This window comes from Pangasianodon hypophthalmus, chromosome 28 (genome assembly GCF_027358585.1).
Source record: "Pangasianodon hypophthalmus isolate fPanHyp1 chromosome 28, fPanHyp1.pri, whole genome shotgun sequence".
NCBI classification, from domain to species: Eukaryota; Metazoa; Chordata; class Actinopteri; order Siluriformes; family Pangasiidae; genus Pangasianodon; species Pangasianodon hypophthalmus.
This window is the reverse complement of record NC_069737.1, coordinates 2,828,921-2,855,830: the sequence shown is the minus strand read 5'-3', so window position 1 is coordinate 2,855,830 and position 26,910 is coordinate 2,828,921. Positions and strand designations below refer to the sequence as shown.

At 38.2% G+C, this 26,910-nt stretch overlaps 2 protein-coding genes across 3 annotated transcripts; one reads left to right on the top strand and one right to left on the bottom strand.

The window, feature by feature from the left end:
* Positions 1-118: 118 nt before the first annotated feature.
* Positions 119-7,974, top strand: gtf2a1l (general transcription factor IIA, 1-like). Its single transcript, XM_026945395.3, has 9 exons — positions 119-1,625; positions 2,187-2,288; positions 2,863-2,986; positions 3,318-3,364; positions 4,277-4,370; positions 4,972-5,483; positions 5,837-6,106; positions 7,182-7,271; positions 7,390-7,974. Exons 1-9 carry the CDS (start codon positions 1,602-1,604, stop codon positions 7,495-7,497), a joined length of 1,371 nt encoding a protein of 456 aa, XP_026801196.3. The 5' UTR covers positions 119-1,601; the 3' UTR covers positions 7,498-7,974.
* An 890-nt stretch (positions 7,975-8,864) lies between these two features.
* Positions 8,865-25,710, bottom strand: LOC113545799 (lutropin-choriogonadotropic hormone receptor). 2 transcript variants are annotated; one of them, XM_026945415.3, is made up of 12 exons: positions 25,290-25,710; positions 23,409-23,892; positions 23,237-23,308; positions 16,587-16,661; positions 16,388-16,462; positions 16,218-16,292; positions 15,860-15,937; positions 14,412-14,480; positions 13,938-14,012; positions 11,945-12,133; positions 10,735-10,806; positions 8,865-10,625 (listed from the first exon to the last, which is right to left on the bottom strand). In XM_026945415.3, the coding sequence occupies exons 2-12, from the start codon at positions 23,621-23,623 to the stop codon at positions 9,488-9,490; spliced, it is 2,133 nt and encodes a 710-aa protein (XP_026801216.3). In that variant the 5' UTR covers positions 23,624-23,892; positions 25,290-25,710; the 3' UTR covers positions 8,865-9,487. The 2 variants fall into 2 exon arrangements, with proteins under 2 accessions (XP_026801216.3, XP_034157103.2); XM_034301212.2 differs by lacking the exon at positions 25,290-25,710 and adding an exon at positions 24,207-24,863.
* Between the last annotated feature and the right edge of the window lie 1,200 nt (positions 25,711-26,910).

Below are 26,910 nucleotides of genomic sequence, written 5' to 3'. Positions count from 1 at the left end.
TTCACGAACAGTGGCTAACATTTTATCGCTGTACTATTGCAATATTGTCATGTTATTTTTAATAAATAGCTACATTGCTAATTTCTGAGCTATAGCTATAGTTGGTTTGATGGGGAGAATACTGGGATTCATTTGCGATTATGTTTCCTATGGTGGTGCAGCACTGCTTTTCCATGGGGTCCTATATTCACATGATTCATTAAAAACATTACACCTGAAAAGCCTACTTTTGTTGTATTCACAACTTTGAAAATAATTAAATTTTAGAAATGAATAAAAAAAATTCTGACAGCTCTGTGTTCATGACGTAACGTTGTGACGCAATGTTTACAGATCTCACGTTGAAGTTTTATCTAATGGGCCTTGTTAAGCCTAGTTAAAATGTGATTTTACTCATACAGAGTATTTTCTTAGTTATTTACTAACATGTCTGAGGGAAATGTTGATATTCCCAATGTTTTTTTGTCGTTCCTATTCTTATTGTGCCTTTAAATTGTGTTATAGCTAGTTATCCCATAGCTATTATCATTAGGTTTGGTTAGTAGCTAGTTTAAGCTTGGCAGCCATGTTTCCCGGTTGCCTAGCAACAGTGTTTACACCACTTTAATGACTGATTGCTTAGCATGGTGTGTTTCTGAGTGGTTGTGCATGATTTGATTATATAAACAATGTTTATACAATGTTTAAACAAAGGCAGAATGACTGGAAAACATGACAAAACTGTTGGGAACATTAACCTTTACCTCAGAGGTGTAGCTAAATTGCTAAGAAATGACTGTTCAACTAAAAACCCACTGTAAATAAGCTGAACATCCACACTATATTAAGAAAAGTCAGTGTTTTCTCACAACTTGGTCAGGTTAATTTAGTTAGAGCTGTCAGAAAATGTTGACTTATATAAAAAAAAAGTGATTAATACTTTAAGAATGAGAGGTGAAATGTGAAATCTTTGAATAAACACGGTTTAATATGACTATTGAACTTAACATGGATTTAATAGAGTCGATTCAGAGAGTCGATTCCACAAACAAACAAACAAAAAAAAAATCTAGATTCACGATTCTAAAAATGACAATGCAAATTGTTGCACAACATTAATTAAGTACATAATACACGGATTGATGGTGTGAATAGCAAGGTGACAAATTTATTAACATCATATACTAGTGTTTGAACATTAACTACCATTTTATTTAGTGAGGTAATTTGGAAAGCTAATGCTAGCTAACTGAACAAAACTCCCTATTATGGGTAGTCTTTAAACTATTACCGACGATGTTGTTGAATTGTAAGCTATTTTATGTCTTAAGTCATAGGTTGTTATCTAAAAATAAAATGTTTTTATTGTAGACACTTGGTATAATCTGTGCGTGAATCTGAACCGAATCAATTTTCCACAGCTTCAGATTCGACTCTCTTTTATCAATGCAGGTAATCGGGAATCGACTCCTTTTTGACTCTTCGTTATGCAGTTGAACTGATTAGTCCTCCACAGAACAGCTGTGTAAAGTCTCAAATTCAGCCCCAGACCCATACACTGAATTCACACCGTGTGTTTAGGGTGAACTGCGATGCTAATTGAGTAGCTACCGCCATCAAAAATGCTCTCAAATTCAAACATACTAGTAAGTAACTTAAATTACATCCAAGTCAGTAACCTAATGGTGATTCAAAGTCATAGCTAATAATGAGACCTGTATATTATCTGTTTACTTTATTTACATATTAGCTAAAAAGGTAATGGAGTTAGTCAGGCAGCTAGTTTGCTTTCTGCCAAGCTTCAAAAGCCTTAGCTATTTATTTAATAAACACATTTTAAGCGATTTGACATGATTTGAGTCTGAGAGTCGATTCCAAAAAGAGTCGATTCCAAAAAGAGTCGATTCCTCAATCCCAGGCTGTGTAGTTGATTTGGAGGGGCAAAATTTTGACTTGACTCACGTTTTCAAACCTGAGTGACTGAACTTAAATAATACTGATAGTAAAGGTTCGCCTTTTGTGTCCTGTGTTTGAGGTTTTGAATAGAGAAAGGTGTAGAATCGACTCTTACGTGGAATCAAACAGCACTAGCACTCCAGTGACAGTTTTTAGACATCTGACTCCATCTGGCTGTCTGATTTGATAAGCCTTTCTATTTAATCAATGGAAATGTAGGTAAAATAAATATGCTCATGATTTTCCCCCAGCCTAAACTCTACCTATCCATCATTGATGATGTGATAGAGAGCGTCCGAGAGCTGTTCATCGATGAAGGAGTGGAAGAGAGAGTACTAGATGAACTCAGGCAGGTAAGACGGAATAAAAACCTACAGAATAAGGTAAATTAAATTGAATATATCAACAGCTCTGTTTTGACATTTGCTTGTCTTCTTGGGCAAAAATGCAAAAGAGCAATATTTTCTCATGGGATGCATGACACACAATCAAAACTAATATAGTGATGTTATATGATATCACAATATAATGTGCCTTGGGGGATGAAACACATTTTCAATAAGCGCTGTAAATTTTAAATGTTTTTCCAGAAACATCAAACACACAATCTGAATAAGACTTGGATGAAAACAGTTTCTTTTTTAAATTTATCGTGTTTTTGGTTTTACATTTAGAATATTTGGGGACTTTTTGATTAAAACTATTTTCTCAGACTGTAGAAATCATACAAATTATGTGCTTATTGCATAATGTTGCATTGTAATATCACCTAGAATAGAAATTTAGATGAAAATAATAATTTTTTTCCTTCAAAAAGGTACACTCGCACCCTAAATTTTATTAGTTATTTTTCCAAAAAATGTTGAATGCCCTATTGAGCAAACTTTGATACACTTATAAAGGAAATATGCTGTTTTCTGCTCATAGCTGTGGGAGTCGAAGGTCCTGCAGTCGAAAGCCGTGGAAGGCTTTGCTAAAGAGAACATCAATCCATCCAACTTTGTTCTGCAGCTTCCTGCAAATTATTCCCAAACGCTACAGAAATCCACAGGTCAGTTCAGTGTACAGAATAATTGATAATAATTTAAAGAAAGAAAAAAAAAAAAGACTTTATACCACGGCGCTGTTGAACTCTGGATCCCGATTCATCAGAAGGTATTGAATTAATTTTCTATATCGACAGGTTTATATTAATACAGTTGTTTTAATATGATCATTTCTGTAGAAACAGCTCACTCAGGAAGTAACCATGTTTTGAAAACATTCCACAACTTTAAACAGATAAAATAGATAAAAATATGACATGTTCTTTAAATAAATAAATAATGTTTTATTTAATTGTTGGCAAAAATGGTCTACAAAATATTTTATGCTTTCCTCAGCTTCTGGTGTTCTTCCTGCCAGGCAGCAGAGTTTCACAGGGAAAGCTGTAAGTCAGATAAATTATTTTCCCTGGATTTCTGTACCTTTATTTTATTTAAAAAAAAAGGCTGAAAAAATAGGCTGTCGATTTAAACCACCCAGACCCAGTTTCAATCATCATGTACTTCACAATGTTTACATTTCTTTAAAAAATGGCTTTGGAAAGATAATGTCAAACACAATTTTGTAGAATACAGGTCTTAGAACAGCGGAAGAAAATATTTTTTTATTTTGACATTATTCAGAATATTCCTTAGTGCAAGAAGTACTATAGCTACACAATCTAAATGATATCAGTATCGTGAAATAAAATGTGGCCTTATTTACTTTATTTGGTTAAATAAATATGTAGAGTTAACAGAATTATTATGGATAAAATTCAATGGTTCTGCAAAACACAAAAGTTTGGTTTGGCCAAAGAAAGTTTGTAGGTTACCTTTTAACCACAAGGTCCAGCGTAGGAGGAACTGGTGTTAGCTGTTTGACGCATTTAACTCAGTAACTCCAGGTCCAAGCAGATGTTGTCTGAATACTGATACTTTGTTATTTATTTTTACATTTTTAAACCAAAAAGAAACTAAATCAGATGGTATTTAATGCAGTCTCTTTGTTTGTTTGACAAACACAATGCTCAGGTGCGCCACATGGTCAGAGATGGTATTGGCTGGTGCCAGCACCCCCCGGAGGCCTGGTAGCACACTCCAGTTAACCTCCTGACGTAGCCCAGTCTTAAACACACGCCAAACCAAAAGTGCAAATGTGGCCTACATCATATACAGCTGTATATATTTCTCTCTTATTCTACTAGGTTGAATTAATGAAAGATGCAACATGCTGAATTTTCATCATTCAACACATTCATTCCAGTTTAGTGTCAAGTAGGAAAATTTGAGGTTTTTATTATCTTTGCCCTTTCCAGAGCAACACCGGCACTATCGCGACATTTTCTCTGCCACCTGGAGTCACTTATCCTGTTCAGATCCCTGCAGGTGTGACACTTCAGACTGCTTCAGGTGAGCGCTACTATACACAATACACCACTTGTCTTTAGACCTGAGCGCCCTCTGCAGGATTCAGTGATCGCCTCAGTGCTCGAGCCAGCTCTCAAAGATCAGCTAGGGCATTTAAATAAGATTAATGATTAATAATACCAGATTTTAGGTCACATATAAGATTCTGGGCTATTTTTTAGTGTTTAATGTTTTAGTGCACTGTATTTTATTTATTTAAAAAGCAGTTTTAGGTATTTTACCCTCTTATCTATCATCTATAATCAGTTTTAAACAGTCTCCTTTTAAATGGAACAACTTGCACTTTCCCTGAAATGAGATAATTTCATCTCATTTAATGATTTAAAAAAAATATATATATATATTTTTAATGGTTTGTACATGTTTTACTTGAAGTTTTAAATCTAAATCTTCTAAACTTTTATTCTCTTAATGACGTTTTGTAGATGTTTCACTTGCATGTTTATGTAGAGTTTTTAACGTAACACTTGAAAATGTGATCTTGAGCTCAATCAGACCACCTGTATAAAATAAAGGAATTTTTTTTTTATTAAAAAAACTCAACCACACCCCTTTACACGAATCTTTATATCTGTACCTACAGGCCACTTCTACAAAGTGAACGTTCCTGTGATGGTGACTCAGGCTCCCGGTTGCCAGCGCATGCCTCCTCAATCCAACCAACCCCACGTGGAGCAGAGAAACCTGCCCTCTGGTATCATTCACAACCTCCCTGCCTCCCAGGTGCCTCCTCCACCTCCGTGTCCCCAATCCGTACCTGCTGCTCAAGCCCCCAAACCGCCGATGCCTCAACAGCACCAGGTCCTTCAGCATTCTCAGATCCCCCTGGATCCTCCTATTCGGGCTCAGATCCCTCCCGAGCCTCTCGTTAACCCCCAGGCTTCAGAGTCTCCCCCAGGAAACCTGGATGAGTTTACGCTGGACGGAATTGACTTCAGCCCGCAGCCGCTGGACATGAGCACTCCGTCGTGTCTCTCGGCGGAGCAGATGGTGGAGAGGGCTGTTAAAGCGGCAGCAGAAGCCAGGCTTAATGCTGAGGACACACTGAGTCATTTCCTGCCTGATTTGGAAAGAACACCTGATGGTGCACTTAAGGTAGAATTGTAAACAAAACACACAACAGGGCATGCTGTTACAGGAAAATAATCAACGATCCGAAGTTTTCCAATAACAGCATGTCCTAAAGTATTTTATTCCTCTTCTTTTTTTATTTATTTATTTATTTATTTATTATGATTAAGTTTAGATTATGTGGAATGTCTGCCATACAAGTCCCAGTGCATGAGCTGTTACTATAGAAACGATAATGTAGTAAAACAGAAAATTAATCAACACCTTCTGACCAATCAGATTCGAGAATTAAAAAGCGCTGTAGTGTAAATGTATAATCAACTATTATCATGTAACAAAGACATCTTGTAACATAACGTCCAAAATCGTCCGCTCAGCTGGACATGGACCTCCTGAGAGACTACAACTTCAACGAGTTGACGGACATCCCGCAGCTCGACGGGGCATGTGACAGCAGCTCAGAGGCAGGAGACGATCAGGAGGAGGAAACAGAGGATCGAGGGCCTGTCGGGGAAAACGAGTTCCTGGGAATGATCAACGCTGAGGCTCTGCAGGCGCTCCAGGGGGTCGGAGGAAGCAGCGACGGAAACAGCAGCTCCAGCAGTGACGAGGATGAGCCTGAGCTGGAGGAGGAGGAAGAGGAAGAGGTGAGAAACAAACAAGTGAGACAGACACATCAGAACTGAAACTGCAGGTGATCTAAACCTTCATCTAAAACTTATTATGTAGTAATCATATTATTTATGCAATTAGGACACCTTCCCACAAGAGGAAAAAATGTACTTGTCTGGGTGATGTACAGTGTTTTATTAAATAGTAGCTACAAAAACAGGCCAGATCATTTTTTAATTGTGTTTGTGAAGGCATAAATGTGAGCACTTTTTAAGATGCTGTGTCAGTGCTTATCTGACATCAGCACATGAATGATGCGGTCGGCAAATTTCATTATCGCTGACTGCACAATTTTTCAGCAGAGAAAATACGATGCAGAAAAACAGTGATGTGCTTACTGCATCACCAGTTTTACAATTCGGAGCAGTATGTGCCTGGATTTCAGAGTGAAACCTTCATGACATAAAAATATATGAGACAAGATAAAACAAGATCTGACCCGAGATCTCCGAGAGGAGACGATGGCCCTAGTGGAGAAGAAGAGAAAAAAGGTTTTATGGCAGAAGCGGTAAGGATTAAATGAATTAAATCTCTGTACCTGTCAGACCCAGTAAAGGAGGCGTGGCCTCTATATGTGCCTGTGCCTGGTATAAAAGATTCAGACTCAGACAAGAAGGTGTGGCTTCTTTACCTGTCGGCCCTGGTAAAGGAGGCGTAGCTTCTGTACCTTTCAGATCTGGTAAAGGGGGTGTGACCTCTGTACATGCGTGTGCCTGGTATAAAGGATTCAGACTCGGTCAAGAAGCTGTGGTCTCTTTGCCCGTCAGTCCCAATGACACCCCGAACTTTTCACTGAAATAAATTTTAATTGAAAGTTAAACAGTTTAGACAACATTGAATATTGAAATGTCTCATATCAGACTGAATCACTCACTGCTTTAAATGTATCCTTTGAATATCTATTAGATTGTTAATCAAAAATCAAGATTTGCCGTGGATAGTCTCAGAAGAAGAGATGCACATCGCTAGTGAATGTACGGCATAAAAATCATGACTCGAATGTAAAAAAGCATTAGTTATTGTTATTGTAGTGCTGTTGGTTCTGTCTAGGATCCACTGAACTCTGGAGATGACGTAAGTGAGCAAGACATACCCGAGATCTTCGATACTGAGAACGTAATTGTCTGTCAGTATGATAAGGTGAGTTCCACTGTGAGGTTTTGTGCTTTATGCTGGGTGAAGCCTTGTGATGTTTAAACCTAAACACTCACGTTCTTTACACCAGTGATAACCTGAAGTTTTAATGCTGTCATAACAGATTCATCGCAGTAAAAACAGGTGGAAGTTTTACCTGAAAGACGGCGTGATGTGTTACGGCGGTAAAGACTATGTTTTCTCCAAAGCTGTTGGGGAGGCTGAGTGGTGAGATGGGGAAAAGCATGAGACAAAACACCCTTTATGATACTGTTTAAATATATATTTTTTGTTTTTTCAATTTTTGAAATTTTTTGTTATTTATGTATTTCTTTATTTTGGTTACTATGTTAGTTCTCAGAAAGAAAATCTCAGACTCTAAGGAAAGAAACACCCTATACGATACTATTTCAATGTATACTTTTTTTTCTTTTGTTGGTTTGGGATTTGCTTTGAAATTCTATTTAATTATTGATTTACTTTTTGTTATTGTGTTAGGTAAGAAAAAATTCTTTCCCAGTTTTGTTTCATGCATAACGTTATTGAGAGTGCACTGTGATTTTGCATTTCCAGACTGTAAAAAAATATTTATTTAAGTGCTTTAAATATTAGAGATGTTCTAAATGGCTTGATGAATGTTTATTTTTTTGGTTCTTGTCACTGTTTAAATGAAATGCACAGCAAGGAAAACACAACTGGTGTCTTTTTTTGCGTTGCCTAAAATTCAATTTTACATTGAAATAGAACTGATTCTAGCGTCATGGTCAGTCCTTGTGTTTTGATACGATTGTATTATTTACAGTTATTACTTGCTTCATCCATCTTCTCATTGGCGCCTCTTAGTTACAGATTATAACGTAAAGCTACATTCGTGCAACTGCTATTTTTCAGTAGCATTTTGTAAACTTGAATATAGTCACAATTCATATTTACACTTGGCTACAAGTGAACGAAGTTTAACTGGAGCAACTGGTTACACAGTTTTACTTTATTTCGACACCCAGATGCAAATCATTAGCTGATTAGTAACACCTTCATCAGTTGCCTTGGAGAATAATCTGACCGATTTTGAATCCAGACAATTGTAAAACGTGTCCCGAGTTTAGGCTGGTCTTAAAAGATTATGTTCTCAGATTATCCTGTGGTGTGTAAAATCCAATCTTAAGTCCTCTGATCTACTCACTCAGATATTAAACATGTTCAAGATTGAGGAGAATTCTGAACAACACAAAATGGCAGAAAACAGTTCAGCTTGGTTGTCACTAGTTAAATGTCTTTCATGCAATCCTGATATGAAAAGAATAATAACCAATGAGAGCTGAACTATCATCCACCTCTGAAGTCTGAGATTGGTTCCGAGATTCAAAATCACTGGTTGGGACTCGCTGCCTCTCTGACATTTTCAACATCTGTTTAGAATTATACAAATCTTGTAGTTCGATGCCTCTAATGTTGAGCCTATTTAGGATCAACTGTGCCAAAGTAATTAATGCAGTCATGAAGCTACATTCTAAGATTTAGGAAAATAAAACTTAGTGGTTGGTTGGTTCTGCAAAGGCAATGATCCATATTTAGCTTATGTGCAACTTATTATAGAAGTAATTTCATATATACGGTTACTGTTTATTCAGACTTGCTCAGGTAACCAAATAAAACTGCAAACAAAATGAGCAGAAAGAGGCATGTGGTTATTGTGAGGTCTGATGCAGAGACGAAGCAAAACCTGGCATCTTCTAAAATTTACTTTTCAGCTTTGAAATTAGAGAAAACACCCCAGGGCTATTGAGTCTCTCAATTACAAGTTCACCAGGCTCACCTATTATTCATTCTGGTGCTTCATTTCAAATTCAAAAGGTATCCATGAGGAAACACCTGCTGAAGTGCTGAAAGCTTAAATGAAGTAATGACGGATGGCAACAGCTGCTAAGGGAAAGCAGCTTGGAAATGGTTGGGTGTCCAAACTAAAATAAACCTATGCTTGCTGCAAACAAACTCTAACCATAAATATTCATTTTTAATTAAAAAGTTCAAACAGAATTGTTTTCAATTTCTGCAGAGGAAAATCCAGTTTAGAACAAGGCTTCACAGTCCAGGAAACAAATATGAATAATAAATTAAATATATAAAGAGCATTCACAGTATGTTCCATATATTCACAGTATGTACAGCATTCACAGATTGCTGCTTAGCAGTCAGTCGTTCAGTAGTTTGAAACATGAAGCTCATGTTGCAGCTTTATTGAAGAAACATCCCTGCAGCTTGATGTGGTACGCTCGAAACTGATTCGAGTGAGATTTCCTCAGGCTCTTCTTCCTGGGAGCCAAGGTAACCCCCGAAAGACCCTGCGATCTGTAGAACTCCGCTTGCGCGTGGCAGCAGCCGCATCGGCTTAAAAGCAGACACATGTCCCTGCGGAAGGCTCGTGTGAATATGGTGTAGAGGAACGGGTTGCACAGCGAGTTGATTGGGTAGAAAAGGATGAGAAGGATTTTGGATTGGGAGACTGTGATCAGAGGCATGTGCAAAGCGGCGGAAATGGCGAAGAATGAGATGGGTGCCATGCACAGGAAGTCCGTAAAGATGAGCACCGCCATTCGTTTGGCCATCCTTGTGTCTCCGTGACGTGTCGGCACATTCGGGTTGCGCACGCTTAAGTAAATCCCGGCGTAGCTGGAACAAACCATTAAAAAGGCTGCCACATTTATGACCAACACAGCCACCACGTAACCCTGCGAAACCGGAGTTTCAATGTCCATCGGAAGGCAGATGCTCACCTTCGTGTAGCTGCTGACGCCAACTACAGGAAGCAGAGCCATTAAAAGGGAAAATCCCCAACCAATCGCCATCATGGTGACCATGTGGCGAAGCCTCAGTCTCCTGCTCATCTGCATGGCATGAGTGATGGTGTGCCAGCGCTCTAGGGTAATCATAGTGAGAGTATAGATCGACAGTTCACTTGCGAAGACGGTCAAGAACCCAGCTACTCCACATCCCATGCCCGTCTGCCAATCTGTAGCGTGGTTGTAGTACTCTTGACGCGATCGATAGTCCGCCAAGGCAATAAGCAGCAAATAGAAGCCCATGCACAGATCCGCGAAGGCCAAGTTGCACATGAGGAACCGGGAGACGCTCAGCTTCTGGTGGCTCAGGAGTAGAACGAGCAGCACGGACAGGTTTCCCACGAGAGCAAAAACAGTGACAATCCAAGTGATGGCACGGAGGAAGGTATGACCCAGCAAGTCCTCGCAAGGATTGAAAGCGTCCGGTTCTGGGGTGCACTTGAAGGTGCTACTGCTGACGCACAACTCCAAATCGGGGTAGTGGAAATTGATGTCGTTAAGATCTTCACCTGATGGGTCCCTGTGATGAAGATGATGTCAGATAATCAGATATTACAGGTTTTTATTGATCACTTCAATATCAGTCAGTCAGCTTGATATTAAATGGATTCATAGTGCCACAGTCTTACATGCTATCTGCTTGGTTTGCCATGTTACACAGCATGGTTAGGTTCTTAAAGCGGCCAAATACAGCGGTCTCCCTGTGGGACAAAACAATAAAGCGTCAGAATGTGTTCTTGGATTTGCAAATTACAGACTTAATAAAAAACTCAATAAATAATAGATTTCAGAGTGGTTTTGATACATCCAGTTCACAAACATAATATAAACTATAACTGCAAAATACACCATTCGTTCTCCATTTTTCTATATTGACCTTTGAGATCCTGATACTGTAAAAGCCTTTAATGTGCAAATGAACATTAAAACAAACCATAACTTGACTTTTTTATTAACATTGACGTCTGCCATCTTTAATGATTCATCAGTTCTTTCAATGTGAGCAGATGAATCAAGGATACACAAGTGCTACATGGAAGTCTGTTTGAATTGGAGCTTTTGACGTAAGCCTGTGGTATAAATACTCCATTTCTCCCATAAAACAAATTCCCTGGTTCGATCCTGAGCTCGGATTGCTTGTCTGTGTGGAGTTTCGCATGTTCTCCCACCTTGTAAAACAAGCCTGTAGGTCACTCGGTGACGAAAGACTGTGCGATGTGTGTGTGTGTGTGTGTGTATGTGGTGTCCTGCAATAGACTAGCATCCCATCTACAGTGTATTCCACCTTGCACCCATTCTTCCTGGGATGACCTTGACCAGGATAAAGTGGTTACTGAAGATGAATGAATGAACGATACGATACTAAGAAGCTCTATTACAAAATTAACAATGACCATTGGGTAAGTCAATTCAATTGTGCCTGAACTTGCACATTTTTAAGAGTAAATCATTTAGGCGCACACATGTGCAGTAATATTTACAGTGAAGATTTTTGGTGTGTAATAACCATTTTGTGCATATATTTATACTATATTTGTTATGCAACATCACCAGTAAGTGAGATCACTTTTTAAAGTGACGTGATTTAGCGGCGTGATTTAACCGTGATTCATCCCAGCTGCACCAGTCATTTTTAAGAAGAGTTACTTTTACATTTATAGGATTTTTAGCACAAACCCTTATCTACAGTGACTTACAGAACTGCTTTCTCTCTCAAAAACGCATTCTCATGCTAATTCACTAGCTAAAAACCATTTTGAGGAGGTTAGTACCGTAAGGACAATGTATTGCAATGCATATTAGAAACTACTTTTGTCTATTACTACTACAGGCTCAGACCTGTTGTCACGTTTCCAGGTGTGGAAGGCACAGCAGTGGCTTGGGTAGGTGAGCTCGGCCTCCTGAAGCTCTGCGAAGTTCTCGAGCGGAGGGAGGGTCTTTAGGGAAGGTGTAGAGCGCGCTATGAGAATCTTCACCTCTCTCAGTCCTCGCGTAGGGAGCGAGCGGAGAGCGGTGGATGATACATCGCTATACAAACACACAAACTTGCGTCATAAGATATATATACACACATTCTATACATACAATTCTGTGCAAAATCTGTAATGCAAAATGACCTCATGAGCCAAGTCATACACTATATTACCAAAAGTATTCGGTCACCCATCCAAATGATCAGAATCAGGTGTCGTAATCACTTGGCCTGGCCACAGGTGTATAAAATCAAGCACTTAGGCATGCAGACTGTTTTTACAAACATTTGTGAAAGAATGGGCCGCTCTCAGGAGCTCAGTGAATTCCAGCGTGGAACTGTCATAGGATGCCACCTGTGCAACAAATCCAGTCGTGAAATTTCCTCGCTCCTAAATATTCCACAGTCAACTGTCAGCTTTATCATAACAAAATGGAAGAGTTTGGGAACAACAGCAACTCAGCCACGAAGTGGTAGGCCACGTAAACTGACGGAGAGGGGTCAGCGGATGCTGAAGCGCATAGTGCAAAGAGGTCGTCGACTTTCTTCACAGTCAATTGCTACAGAGCTCCAAACTTCATGTGACCTTCAGATTAGCCCAAGTACAGTACGCAGAGAGCTTCATGGAATGGGTTTCCATGGCCGAGCAGCTGCATCCAAGCCAACACCTCACCAAGTGCAATGCAAAGCGTCGGATGCAGTGGTATAAAGCACGCCGCCACTGGACTCTAGAGCAGTGGAGACGCGTTCTCTGGAGTGATGAATCACGCTTTTCCATCTGGCAATCTGATGGACGAGTCTGGGTTTGGAGGTTGCCAGGAGAACGGTACATTTCGGACTGCATTGTGCCGAGTGTGAAATTTGGTGGAGGAGGAATTATGGTGTGGGGTTGTTTTTCAGGAGTTGGGCTTGGCCCCTTAGTTCCAGTGAAAGGAACTTTGAATGCTTCAGGATACCAAAACATTTTGGACAATTCCATGCTCCCAACCTTGTGGGAACAGTTTGGAGCGGGCCCCTTCCTCTTCCAACATGACTGTGCACCAGTGCACAAAGCAAGGTCCATAAAGACATGGATGACAGAGTCTGCTGTGGATGAACTTGACTGCCCTGCACAGAGTCCTGACCTGAACCCGATAGAACACCTTTGGGATGAATTAGAGCGGAGACTGAGAGCCAGGCCTTCTCGACCAACATCAGTGTGTGACCTCACCAATGCGCTTTTGGAAGAATGGTCAAAAATTCCTATAAACACACTCCTCAACCTTGTGGACAGCCTTCCCAGAAGAGTTGAAGCTGTAATAGCTGCAAAAGGTGGACCGACATCATATTGAACCCTATGGGTTAGGAATGGGATGGCACTTAAGTTCATATGTGAGTTAAGGCAGGTGACCGAATACTTTTGGTAATATAGTGTATTTCTCAGCATTCAAATGACTTTGACATTCACACACTCGTTTATCTTTAATTTTTTAATTTGATGGGTCTTTCCTAATATCCTGAGTATTTTTTACTTACCATCCCAGATACTAATACTGCACGTCAGATCTGTAGCATCTCTAATTAGTAAATACTTTTTTTGGATAAAAATATTTTCATGTTCTGTAATCTCACCCTGTAGACTGGCTTCGTGTCTCTTTAATACCAGTGTTAGAGTTCAGGGCGATGGTTGCGCTTGGCCTTCAAACACGTTTTTGACAGCCCTTAGTCCTTGGCTAACAGATATAACGCTGTCCTACATTCCTTCAGGTTTTATGTCCACTAAACCATTCAAATGAATCACTTCGACATTTCAGTATTTCAGTATTTACACAGCTTGTGTGTTCTTTAATTCTGATTTTATGTACTGTTAGTTTTACTTACAGCAAAGTTGGTCCTTCGGCTCCCTCAAAAGCATCATCATGGATTTTAATTAGGTGCCAGTTGTCTTTCAGAATCCTAAAGCGATTAAAATTTTCTTAATTACTGATCACCTCCAGTGGAACACTTGAATTAGTATGTTAATGTAACACACTGACAGCATGCAAAGTTCATTTTAAACTACAGCCTAATTATACAGTACATAACCATAAAAACCCCAAACACCACACTGACAGACAGCTGAATGTTTATTCAGACTTAGCGACTAGAAGCCAAAGTGTGAATGATTAAGAAAACAATTAATGTTTTGTCTCATTTGCCATTTATTTACCCGTACATTATGTTCCTTACTTTTTGTTCCTTACTCAGATTTTGCAATCTCAAAACAAACAAGGATCCTGCCACTCACTCGGAGACAAGCTCAAGTAAACATGTCTGAACGAGTAAAACTATTACACACTGATAAGTGATACATACAACTTTTCCAGTCTGGTCCCGTTGAAGGCATGAGAGTCGATCTCAGTAAATCCATTTCTGACAAGATTCCTAAAGAAGTGATGCAGAAAAAGTGGAAAATAAAAGTAAAATACGAAATACTGCATTGAGTGAATCAGATTCACTCAGTAAGTTTCTTTGGGTTTGTTCATCTGAGTTGTGTGTACAGGTTTATTAAATGTGTTGCTGCCGTTTCACATGCATGTTGTGTGTGAATGTTTTTGGCCAAACTGAACTAGACAGAATTACAAAATTTTCTCATGTGTGTATGTTGGTAAATCAACTGTAAACTGACCAGGTAATTTCAAGGCACAACTGATTACGTTACTTTTAGCTACGGCCACAAAACTTTATAAAAGGCAAAGCTCACAGAGAGCTGAAAACGACAAAATGATGACTAAACAGTGAAAGGGCGCCTCCTAAGCTTGGTGTGTGCTAAATCTTCCAATAATGTAGCTCAGCCACTGCAGTGTGTCGGTTATCATTTCTTCCTCCATATAAAGGGTGCCATTATTTTTTGTCCCTAATGGAATGGTCTTTTTTTTGGATTGTTTATATATGTCTCTGCCAATTATACAATTTAAAGCAGATCAATCAAGGTTCACATTAGTAAACCTCCTTATACATAAATCTACAAAAACTCAGGAGCTGTAGGATAAGAAAGTTCTTGCGAAGTAAATTTTTCACGAACACCATATTTCTTACATAAATGCCCCCGTGAATGATTTTACAAAAATTCTGCAAGCGAGGGTTTCTCAGTTTCATGCTTAACCCTTTACTACATGTACAATAATTACACAAATACACCAATCTTTATTTCATTACACCAGTTATTACAAACAGCAAACTTGGTTAGTTAGTTAGCTACTACTAGCTAGGACTGGTATGACCTTTGTTATGGTTACAGTTCGTATCACGTGAGCTGCTTTTTTTCATATCAGCACAACCCTTTTCTACGCTAACCTTTCTTCTGAAAAAACAAAAAACAAACAAACAAAAAACCCCACGCCTGATTCAAAGTCTGAACTTTGAATTACATAATTTTCGTGTTTGTTATGTTTGAGCTACAAAGTGGGGAAAAAAACACGTATGCTTCCAATCTAGCTAACAGTAGTGATCATGAGTTTATGATGTATTTACTTTCTTAAAACAGCGAACTATATGTACAATGTTATACATTTAATCAACTAAATTGTCAACGTTGATTGATCTAAAGTAAATAATACTATAATCTTATTTAAATAAGTGACGTGATATTTCGTATGTTCATGTTCATATGATGTCATGTGCTGAACTCTGAGGGGGTGTTTTCTTTGTTTTTTTTCCTGGGTTATGAGCTGTAGTCGAATGCAGCATAAGAACCTTTTACTATCAAAAAAAGAAAAAAAAAACATTGAAGAATGCTTTTTCTAAGAGTGTGGTGTACTCACATGTACGTGTCCGCCTTGGATATGCCTTGAAACGCGTTGGCTGGGATGCTGTTTAGCTGTGTGTTGTCTCCCATCTCCCTTAAAATAAAAAAGAGAGAACAATTAAACATACAACTTACTCAACACAGATATTTATGTCCACACACACACACACACACACACACACACATACACACACATACACACACATACACACACATACACACACACAAGCATGCCTTCAGCTCTGTATTAAATGAGCTGGGCTCAAATCCAAAATCTGTGCTGCAGTTTTGCAGGTGCACTCAGAAGGCCACACACTTAAATCAAGACGAGCACAAATCTGTGCTCTGAATCACAGCAGGACACGATTACTCACAGGAAGAAATCCAGCCCCAGTGAAGAGATGCGAGAGAAATCTGGGAAATGCCTTATTCCCGTGTTGCAGATGCTCCTAAATGAGATGAAGACAAAATGGAGAGAGGAGCTGATGTCATGTGATACTGTATTAGCACTATAAAAATGCAGACTTTTTTTTTTTCTTCTTACAGGTATCTCAGTCTTGGCAGATCTGTGAAGGCACCCTTTTCTATAACTGACAGGTGAATGATGTTCAGTATTGAGCTAAAAAAAAAAAAAAAAAAAATACAGCCATTTAGGGATTTCTAGTCACAAGTTATTTACATATCACAGCTAAATATTTTTTATAATTGTTCAAAAAATGTCTGTAATTAACGGGGTGACTTACATTTCGATGAGATTGTAGATTGAGAGAAATGCCTCGCCTCGTATTTTTCTGATGGAGTCACTTTGAGAAATTTCACTGCAGAAAAAGCAGACATTTCAGCAGCTATTAAAAATTATATTATACATACACGAATCTTCTAGTATCTGTTCTCATGGCATATTTAAAGCATAATTAGTACCCCATTTTTTTTTTTTTTTTTTTTGCCAAAACTACTAATTAGTTACTACTTCTCATTTCATGTTGCATAAAAAGATTTTTTCACACTTTAGAAAGTATTTAATTACTTTTAAAGACATCTGATTTCAGGTTCATGGAAAATTCTAAAAGTATAAATTCACAAAATGGCCTTGCAGGTTTTATGCTCATCTTCTTACCCCATTTCGCTCTCTTTACTCAGGGAGCTGCCTTCATTTTTAATTTTATTCCTAATCAAGACCCACTTACAATCAGTTTAGGACAATGTCAGTGTTTTAGTACATCTGTGAAGCAGGTGCTCCGGCCGCTCTTCGAGAATGTAATTGGCATAATTGTCTTTTCCATTTTAAACCCATTACAGAAGAGATTACAGTGAAGAGGCTTCGCAGTGTTTTCTTGTGTGCGTCATGAGTAGCACATAACGCAGCTTGTTCACACCTTTGTTGGATAAACATCTGAAATGTGAGAGATTAATCTGTATTGTTTTTGATTTATTGTGATTAAAGTAATATGTTATCTGACCTTAAGCTAACTTTAATAAAATTGACTGAACTCATTACTTTTTTGTTCATTTTTGAATTTTGGAGAAATATTAGTCTATATACTTAATTTGCAGGTGCTGGGGATTTTGTAGAAAAATCAGCGCAAAACACATTAATAAACCAAAAACACGCAACAGCGAATCAGAAAACACATCATCAAGCAAAAAAACACTACAATAAGCATGAAAATGCAACAGCAAGTTCAGAAACAAAACAGCATTAACTCAAAATGGAAAGGGAGGTCCTTATTAAACTTTAGTGTAGGTTCTTATTAATCGTCAGTAGCAAAGGTCCTTATTAAACATCAGTAAAGGACCTACATGAACAATGTTTAATAACATGCTAATGATGTTTCATGTGTTTAGTTTCACAGATGTTCTTTCATTGTCACAAGTAACAAAAATGGGCAAAAATTAAATGTAAAGATGTATAGTTGCAAGGAAAAATTTGTGAACCCTATGGAATTGCCAGGGTTTTTGCATTGGTTATTCATAAAAAGTGGTTTGATCTTCATCTGTAACAATTATAGACAAACACAATCTGACTAAACTGATAACATGTTAACAGTAGTACAAGTGTTTATTCAGCAATGAGGAGGAATTTTGAACCATTCCTCCCTATACAACTGTTTCAGTTCCTCAATACTTTTGGGCCGTCTTGTCTTCAGGTCATGTCACAGCATCTCAATTGGGTCAAGGTCAAGACTCTGAATTGGTCACTCCAAAACATGAATTTTCATCTTTTTCATGCATTCTTTAGTTGATTTACTTGTGTGCTTTGGGTCATTGTCCTGTTACAAAAAAGTGCGAAAAAGTGCCTTTTTCCTCCGAACATAGCGTTGTACATTTTTTGCCAAAATGTTCAACTTTTGTCTCATCTGTCCACAGAACATTTTCCCAGAAGCGCTGTTGAACATCCAGGTGTTTTTTGGGCAAACATTGAGGTGTGCCACAACATTTTTTTTTTTGGACAGTAGTGGTTTCCTTCGTGGTCTCCTTCCATTAACACCATTCTTGTTCAGTGTTTTTCAGATAGTGCACACATGAACAAAGACTTTTGCAATTTATAGAGTCTTCTGCAGGTTTTTTCCTGTTACCTGTGGGTCTTGTTTCATCTCTTTCAGGATTGCTCTTGGTGTGAGCTTTGCAGGACGTCTACTCCTAGGGAGAGCAGCAACAGTTCCAAATTTCCTCCATTTGTAAGCAATTTGTCTCATCATGGATTGATGAACACCCAGGTCTTTAGAAATGCTTTTGTAGCCTTTTCCAGTTTTGTGCATCTCTATAATGAATCTTCCAAGGTCCTGTGGAAGTTGATGGGATTGAGGCATGATGAGATACTCATCAGTTGTTCTTGAGAAGAACAGATTTGTCAGTAACCAGAGTTTGTGTGTCTTTATTTAAAGGTCCAAGCACCTGTACAACTCACATTTCCAATCTCATCTCCTTAAGTGAAACACCTGACTCCAGTTAGCACAGAGGTTCACTTACTTTTCCAGCCTGCACTGTGAATGATTACTCAATATGCTCAATAAAGACCTGAAAACCACTACTGTATGTGTGTTATTAGTTTAGTCAACTTGTGTTTGTCTATAAGTGTGACTTAGATGAAGATCAGACCACATTTTATGAATAATCAATGGTAATTCCAAAGAGTTCACAAACATTTTCTTGCAACTGTATCTGTATTTATCTGTATATCCAGCCTTTGCTTTTATAACCGCCTCCAACCTCGTTCACACCCCCTGAACATCAGAGGAACTTCTGGATCTTTTCAGTTCTAAACTTCAGCCCCCACATTCCTCTCGACACATTCTTACTCCAACAGCATTAAAGCCAAGAGGGTCATGGCAAAACGTCCTTTCAAACCAATTTTGCTGTATGTTTTGAATTGTTGTCTTGTTACAGGATGCACCCACATTAGATTTTTTTCAGATGACCACTGAGATGTTTTTTTAGCGTATTAGATGCTACAGTCAATGCAGTCCCATAAAAAGGAAGAATACAAACTAACACAAAATCAACACCAGGTAAATAAACATTGAGAAGTGCAACAAGATAACACAAATAGAGAAAAATATGTACATAAACGGTACAATACAGGCACCTTTTCCTTTTCACCACCCCACTGAAAATCCACGGAGAACTGAAACTTCGGCACTGGACTCTATCACATAAAAACAACAGATGTGTTTGGAAAAGAGATTTTGTAACCCTAAAGTGTTATTTTATGATTACACCGAGGTTTGATCAGCCTGTGTGCTTTTGATTGTTTCAAAATGTGTCGAGGAGGGAGCGGTTTGTAAAAGAAACATTTAAGTTAAGCTGTATTTTGGCTAAAAGTGTACTTTGTTGAAGGAAAGAAATACATGCTGAACGACTTGCGTATTTATCTTAATGCAATCTTCACTGGAGTCTGAGATTTATTTTGTAATGATATTCTGAGTTTAAACTTCTTTCATCAACATTTTTCTTTGGATAACAGTTTTCTACATTACCTTCAACACAATGCCATTCGACTACCTGCTGATAGTGGTGCAGTGGGATTTAGCCCTCACTTCATCTCTACCTAAAGAGAGCGATGCAGCGGCGCTTTAGTCCTTTAGTCTGGTCAGCTCTCTCACCTCCTCATCTGTACACTCTTCTCAAACAGATCAGCTTCCAAAGCTTTAACATTCATGCTAATACCACTCGTCATAGATGGCTAAGCCGAGTCTCTGCTGTAACTCAGGCATTGTATAGTGACATTGTATTCTGGGACTTTGAGTCCAGGATTTGCAGTAACGTCTCTACTGCCTCTATGCTTGATTTCTCATTAATATAGTGTTGCTAGAAAATGATGAGTGAGAAAAGTTTGTCTGATGGAGCCAACAGCAAAACATGACTGTTGTCACTTATATTCAAGATTGTTTTACTTCAATTAAGATTCATTTAGTTTCCTATTAAACACCACTGTAGCTGTGCTAGCAATAACAATGTGACCCTTCGACATCGGTGAGAGCTAACATTTCACAGGAACAATGGAAATACAGCAACAACCAACAAATTAGCACTAAACACAATCACAAACATGGTAATGTTCAGTAATGGTAGCGCTACTTTAATTTAGCAACTTGGTAATCGTTTAATTAATTGCATGTGATTGTAACTTGGGCCTTTACAGTCGACCATTTGTGAATGCACAAGCTAATTTGTTTGTCACATGAGCAGACAAAAATTTTAATTACAACAAGATATTTAGTGTGTTTGGTTTCATTATCACAACTAGCAAAAATGACCAAAGAAATTAAAAACAAAGATGATATACACTGTATAGCTATTCTCTAATATCTTTCCACCGATGTGGTGCCATGATAAGGTTCTGTCTTTATATGTAGATTCTGTCCAGTGATTTCTTGCATTGTTTCAAAGGACTTGGCTGCGCTTAACAGTAATTTATTGTGTTTTTCTCTGGTATATTGCAGTAATGGAATAGTTTCAACATCTGCTATGATGAAGATGCATTTAATTTATAAGCGGTCTCTAAGAATTTCAATGCCTTGGCCTTTAACCATGAGAGCACTTAGAGAACACAGAGATCTGCCTCTATAAACTCTATAAACTCTACAAACTGATTATAGGCTAGACAGGTTAGATTTAAACACAAGCTTTCAAACTTGAGCAATGATTAAGAAATCAAGGGTTTAAATGTAGCAAACAATTGCAGTTTCAGTGTAAGACTCAGCACTTCTCTATCTATCAGCTTGGACGTCCTGAACAAAACAATCTGTCCTAGAGAATACCACCACATGTTAACCATATACAGTGGTGGAAATGCCGGATCCAGACTTGTTTAACTTAAAATGAAAGAAACTATTCTAAACTCTGGAAAATGTGACCTAAAGCATCCTCTTGCATTTTTTTTTTTGTAAAAAGTATTTAATACAATTGAATGCAAAGTTCGCAAAGATACATAAGTTTGGAAATGAATCTTTAACCTTGAAAATAATGTAATTTTAAAAAAGATTTAAGCTACATAATTAGGATAAATATTTAAAAGGACAATACATGCACATTTTCGGGTAAAAGATACATATTAAAGGTGTGTGCCTGAGGGACCCACCCAAGCAACAATGACAGTTTAGGTACAGTACCCTTTATTTGTGAGAGAGTGACAAGCAATCAGAAATAGTAAAAACATGCATGTTAAGATATTAATAAAACGGTCAGTTCAAAAGTTTCTAAATACAATTGCATTCTAAAAAAAATGTTACTCAAGGCTCAGTAATGTTATTACCATATGCACAAGCTTTTTAAGAAATGGACAAAAAACATAAAAATATTAATGTTTAAAATAGTGTGTTAACTGGAAGAAGGAGGAAGAAGAAGAAAAAAGGAAATTTTAAAACTGTTTATCATAACAGTAATGGTAAAAAGCTAAAAATATATACAATATACAGTGAAGGTTCTCTTTATCATATTTACATGAGATATTGTTATTTTGATGCACCTTTTATTACACATTATTACTGTAATCTACACTATACAGCCAAACATTTGTGGACACCTGACCATCACACCCATATGCGGTTCTTCCCCAAACTGTTACCACAAAGGTGGAAGCACACAATTGTATAGAATGTCTCTGTATGCTGTAGCTTTACTATTTCCCTTCACTGGAAACTGGTACTATTTCCCTTCACTGGAAATGCCCCCATGCCCAGGGGCATTGTCATGCTGGAACAAGTTTGGGCCTCTTAGTTCCAGTGAAGGGAAACTGTAACGCTACAGCATGCAAAGACATTCTATACAATTGCACAAAGCGAGCTCCATGAAGACATGGTGTGTGAAGGTTGGAGTGGAAGAACTCGAGTGTCCTGCACAGAGCCCTGACCTCAACCCCACTGAACACCTTTGGGATGAACTGGAACACCGACTGAACCCCAGACCTCCTCGACATCCCAACATCAGCGCCTGATCTCACTAATGCTCTTCTAGATGAATGAACATAAATCCCCAAAAGCTCCAAAATCTAGTGGAAAGCCTTCCCAGAAGAGTGGAGCTTATTATAACAGCAAACACAGGAGGGAATAGATCTGGAATGGGATGTTCAACAAGCACATGTGGCTGTTATGGGCAGGTGTCCACATATGTGTGTGTGTGTGTGTGTGTATATATATATATATATATATATATATATATATATATATATATATATATATATATACACACTAAATATAACTAATTGCAAAATACAGCTAAGATACATTTTCTTTTCCTTCACCCAAACCAAACCAGTCGGTGGGAGGAGGGGTGGGGATGTGGGGGGTGAAAACTTTTGCACTCAGCTGTAAACATGAAGCACACAGTCTTGTCACTAGGGTTCGGTGATATGACGATGTAATATGGATAATATGATAAATTATGTCACAATACACTTTCCTGACATATTGTTCTGTACATTATTTATAATTTTTTGAAAAGTAAGTTACAAACTCGAGAAGGACCTGATCTGGTTTTCTACGCTTAAAATTCTACAAATTAATTTTTTCCTTTTCTTTTCAGTGTTTCTTTTTAATTTTTAGACAAAAGTGTCATCACTCTATTTCTTATCCATTTTAAAAAGATGCATCAATAATTGCAACACTACTGTTTTGCTGGCAAAACTTTACATATCGAGTATCCTAGAAATATCGTGATATAATATTTTGGATATATCGCCCACCCCTACTATACTACTACTATTTTATATATTATATATTCTACTCACACAGTATTTTTCCATGCCTTAAAAGATATTTTATCTTTTATTTATTTTGGTAACATATTACATACTTCAGATGTCAGAAAGGGTGCTTTATAATTTGATCACATAAATAAAATAAAATGAAGTGAATAAAATAAGTAAAAATAATCAGTTTAAAGCTGAACTCACATTCTGGACACGTTGATGAGACCTCGAAAAGTTCCACTTTGCACTTCTGTGAAAGGCAGGTGCGCTAATCTTCTGCAAAAATGATACACAAATAAACAAAAGTTTTGGCACCCGAGGAAGTTTCCAGTTGAAACTTTGTCAGGTTGTATATTTGTGATGATGGTAGACGTACAGGTTGTTGTTGGTGGAGGATGTTGCCCGGGCTGTGCTCTCGGTGTGCCCGGTGCAGCTCAGTGTGTCCGCGGTGCAGCTGCAGATCAGCGGGCAGGTGAAGAAGGTCCCCCCGCGGCTCAGGCGCATCACCACCGCCAGCAGCAGCGCCGCCACCGCGCACAGCGACACCATAATCCTCCTCTTCTGCTTCACCCGCTTCCTCACACTCCACATACAAATCTGTCATCCAGCCCCAGTCCCGGGTCAAACACCGACCGACTCACTTCTTCACTGGTCCGCCCACAGGGGTTGCCAGATTGCTCGCCTGAAACTCCTCCTCGGTGCGGGTCGGTGCGCCTGCGCCTGCGTTTGCGCCTGCGTTTGCGCCACCACTCATCCACAGCTCCTTTCCAAATCCCTCCAGCAGGACAGCACGGTCCGCTGATTCATCTCCACATTCAGCTGCATCAGTATTTCTGCTTGATTTGTTTTGTACTGAACACCTGGTAGGTCAGGACAGAGCCGTGAATGTCATCTGAGTGGCACGCACACACACACACACACACACACACACACACACACACACACACACACACACTCTTCTGACTATTTATTTTCAAAGATATTGCACAGTAGGCAACAACTACAACACAAATTATATATAAAATAATAATAAATAAATATATACAAAAAGGACCTAAGGCCTATAGGCCTAAAATAAATATCAATATTTCAAATGACTACATTATCAAAATTATACTTTGACTAAGACAATTCTGACTTTTATGCTTTTTTATGCTTAAAGAGACACTCTTACCTTATTTCCTTTTATTTATTTATTTGTTTGTTTATGTGCTATGTGTAATTTCTGTCTGAGTTTTTCCTTATGTCAGAGGTTGCTTTGAGGATTCGCAGAGTAAGAAGTTCATTGTACTGTGTAACTGACTGTTTCTTGTACATATGACAATAAACTCTTGAATCTTCAGCTGAACCATTTTGTCATTTACTACTCGATCGATAAACATGCATAGTAGGCCACTAGTAATGCAAATAAGAATAGGGCTTCTCAGTGACTACAAAAATTGCAAATATCTTTCACACTTAGATAGCCACATAACCATTCTGAAACTAGCAAATCAGTCATTCATAAATATCCCAGCAATGCTTTGAAAAGCATATTTACATTTTATTTTATTGTATTGTATTTTATTTTACTTTTTTTTATTGTCTTATGTTGGTTTCTCACACCATGGGTCTGGCGAAACGAAATTTCAATCCTCTGTGTCCTGTACATATAGCAGAATTGACAATAAAGTTGACTTTGAAAATTCCTTGATGCTAAAGTTACTAAACACTAAACTGAAAGTAGCTTGATGATGGAGAAGAAGGAGAGATTTTAGAAATTTAGCTACCTAGAGATTTTAGCTCATCAAGCTATAAGCTTCTCATGCTTTAAAGCAGTAGAGTATCTACTGAAACTTATTTTCTGTAGGTAATTTGCGATTACATGATTTGCACTGGGATGATCGCAAAACAGTCATTGCTAGAGTAGTGTGTATTATGCAGTGCTACTCTGTGAGCTCTATAGATACATGTCTTAGCAGCTACATGCCTATCATCTGGGCTTGTTGCTGTCACAAACAAGTCTGTAAATTTGGCGCGTTTACTTGCGTCTTACTCTAACGCCTCTCTCTTTCCGCTCCTCCTTTTCTTGTAAAGGTTAAAGGTTAAGTCTGGTCTAACTGTTAACCTGTACATTTGTCATGTGACCAGCCTGGAATCTGTCGACCAATTAAGAATTAAAAATTAAAATAATTTTTGCGTTCTCTCACAATAGTTTTGCATTTCTTCGCAATAGGTTGCGTTCTCTCACAATAATGGTTGAATTCTCTCACAGTACCTTTGGATCCTGTTGCAACAGTTCTTCAGTGTTCTCTCAGTTTTGCATTCCCTCGCAATAATTGTTGCATCCTTGCAATAATTTTGTGTTCTTTCGCAATAGTTTTGCATTCCCAAGCAATAATGTTTGTTGTTTTTGTGTTCTCTTGGAATAATGTTTGCGGTCTCGCTCAATAGTTTTGCGTTCTCTCGCAATAACGCTACAGTGTGCTAAATCTTCCACTAAAGCAGCTCAGCCATAGGAGCATGTTGTCTACTGCAGACACACACTAATTCTTCCTCCTAGTATAGGGTGCAATTACTTTTGTCCTAATCGAATAGTTAGTCTTATTTGTCTTAATTTATTTAATTTTTGTGATTGCTTTATTTCAAGTTATTATTATGAAATGACTAATATATGATTTAAACTCGACAAAAGCGGTCTTCACAGGTCTCAAACCAAGAGTAGAGTCTCAGAGCTATTAACTGCTTAAAGGACACACCTCGGTAACGAGAATCACCTGTCAGTCACTTGGGCCACTAATCACTTGAAAATTGGGTGCGGTGAAACAAATGGTGTTATGGTCTAAGTAGCTGAACACATCTAGATATAAATATCAGGAAATAAAAGCTGAAATTCTGGTCTATTGTCTCTTATTCATTTGATCTCAAACCCAAATGTCTTAATTGGCCTTGCTGTTCCAATACTTTTGGAAGAAACTGTACATCCTGTGGTGTGAATTGAAGATGGATTAAGATGCTCTACAAGTGTCTCCAACCTCATTAAACAAGAGGCTCAGTGCTGTTATTCTCTCCAGGGGAGGCGTCGTACAATATTAATTGTAAATCTGTTAGATTTGTTAGCGAGCTCATTTGCATGAAGTCTTCTGTGAATAAGCCCCAGCTGGAGTAGGTTTCTGAAGCAGGAAGAGCACGAAAATTGTGCCAGTTACATTACAGATGAAAATGTTGCTAAATATTTGTCCAGCGTGTCCTCGGTGTACTAAATGTTCACCCATTTCTGTTTCTCCTATTTAATCTGTTTACGATGTTGTGTAAGAGTCCTTCTCCTGAAAAGAGTGGAATTTTTCCATACTCATAACTGGCTGTACAATCTCATGTATGTGTACAGAAGAGATGCTGTGCTCTGTGTTGTTGGAAGCTTATCAACTGTTGTAAATGAAAAAGATTTTAATTGTTATCCTTTGTGTTTTCATCTAAGCTTTGCCTGCCGAGTGGTTAAGTGCAGCATTCAGTGAGTCATTTCCCCTTTTATTTTTGGTGTACTGTTGACATGAGGCTTGAGTAAGTGGTACGCTAATCGGTCACTTAGAAACCGTATGCTTTTATTGTCACAGTAATGACAGCAAGCATGCAGAAATGCAGGAGAACACACACACACACACACACACACACACATATGTATATACATACACACACACAAACACACAGATGATCCTTACACCAGAACATGGAGTACGTAGTCATCAGTTCCACTTGTAGAAAATTCTTCCTAATTCTGTTTATACTATTGATGACGTGGAAGTTTTTCTGATGTAGAAGTGTGTAAATGGCACGTCATCCACAAAGCACGCAGGTACATTTCGTTCACCACGATTTACAGAACCAGAGGAAGTCTTCCT

Coding starts and splice junctions, on each gene's coding strand:
- LOC113545799 (XM_026945415.3), bottom strand. CDS start 23,623: ATGTGGAGTGTGAGGAAGCGGGTGAAGCAGAAGAGGAGGATTATGGTG. Junction 16,293..16,387: donor CTGCCAAGACTGAGATACCT/GTAAGAAGAAAA, acceptor CATCTCATTTAG/GAGCATCTGCAACACGGGAA. Junction 10,626..10,734: donor GCAAACCAAGCAGATAGCAT/GTAAGACTGTGG, acceptor TCTTCATCACAG/GGACCCATCAGGTGAAGATC.
- gtf2a1l (XM_026945395.3), top strand. CDS start 1,602: ATGCTCTCAAATTCAAACATACTA. Junction 6,107..7,181: donor AGGAGGAGGAAGAGGAAGAG/GTGAGAAACAAA, acceptor GGTTCTGTCTAG/GATCCACTGAACTCTGGAGA. Junction 7,272..7,389: donor TTGTCTGTCAGTATGATAAG/GTGAGTTCCACT, acceptor CTGTCATAACAG/ATTCATCGCAGTAAAAACAG.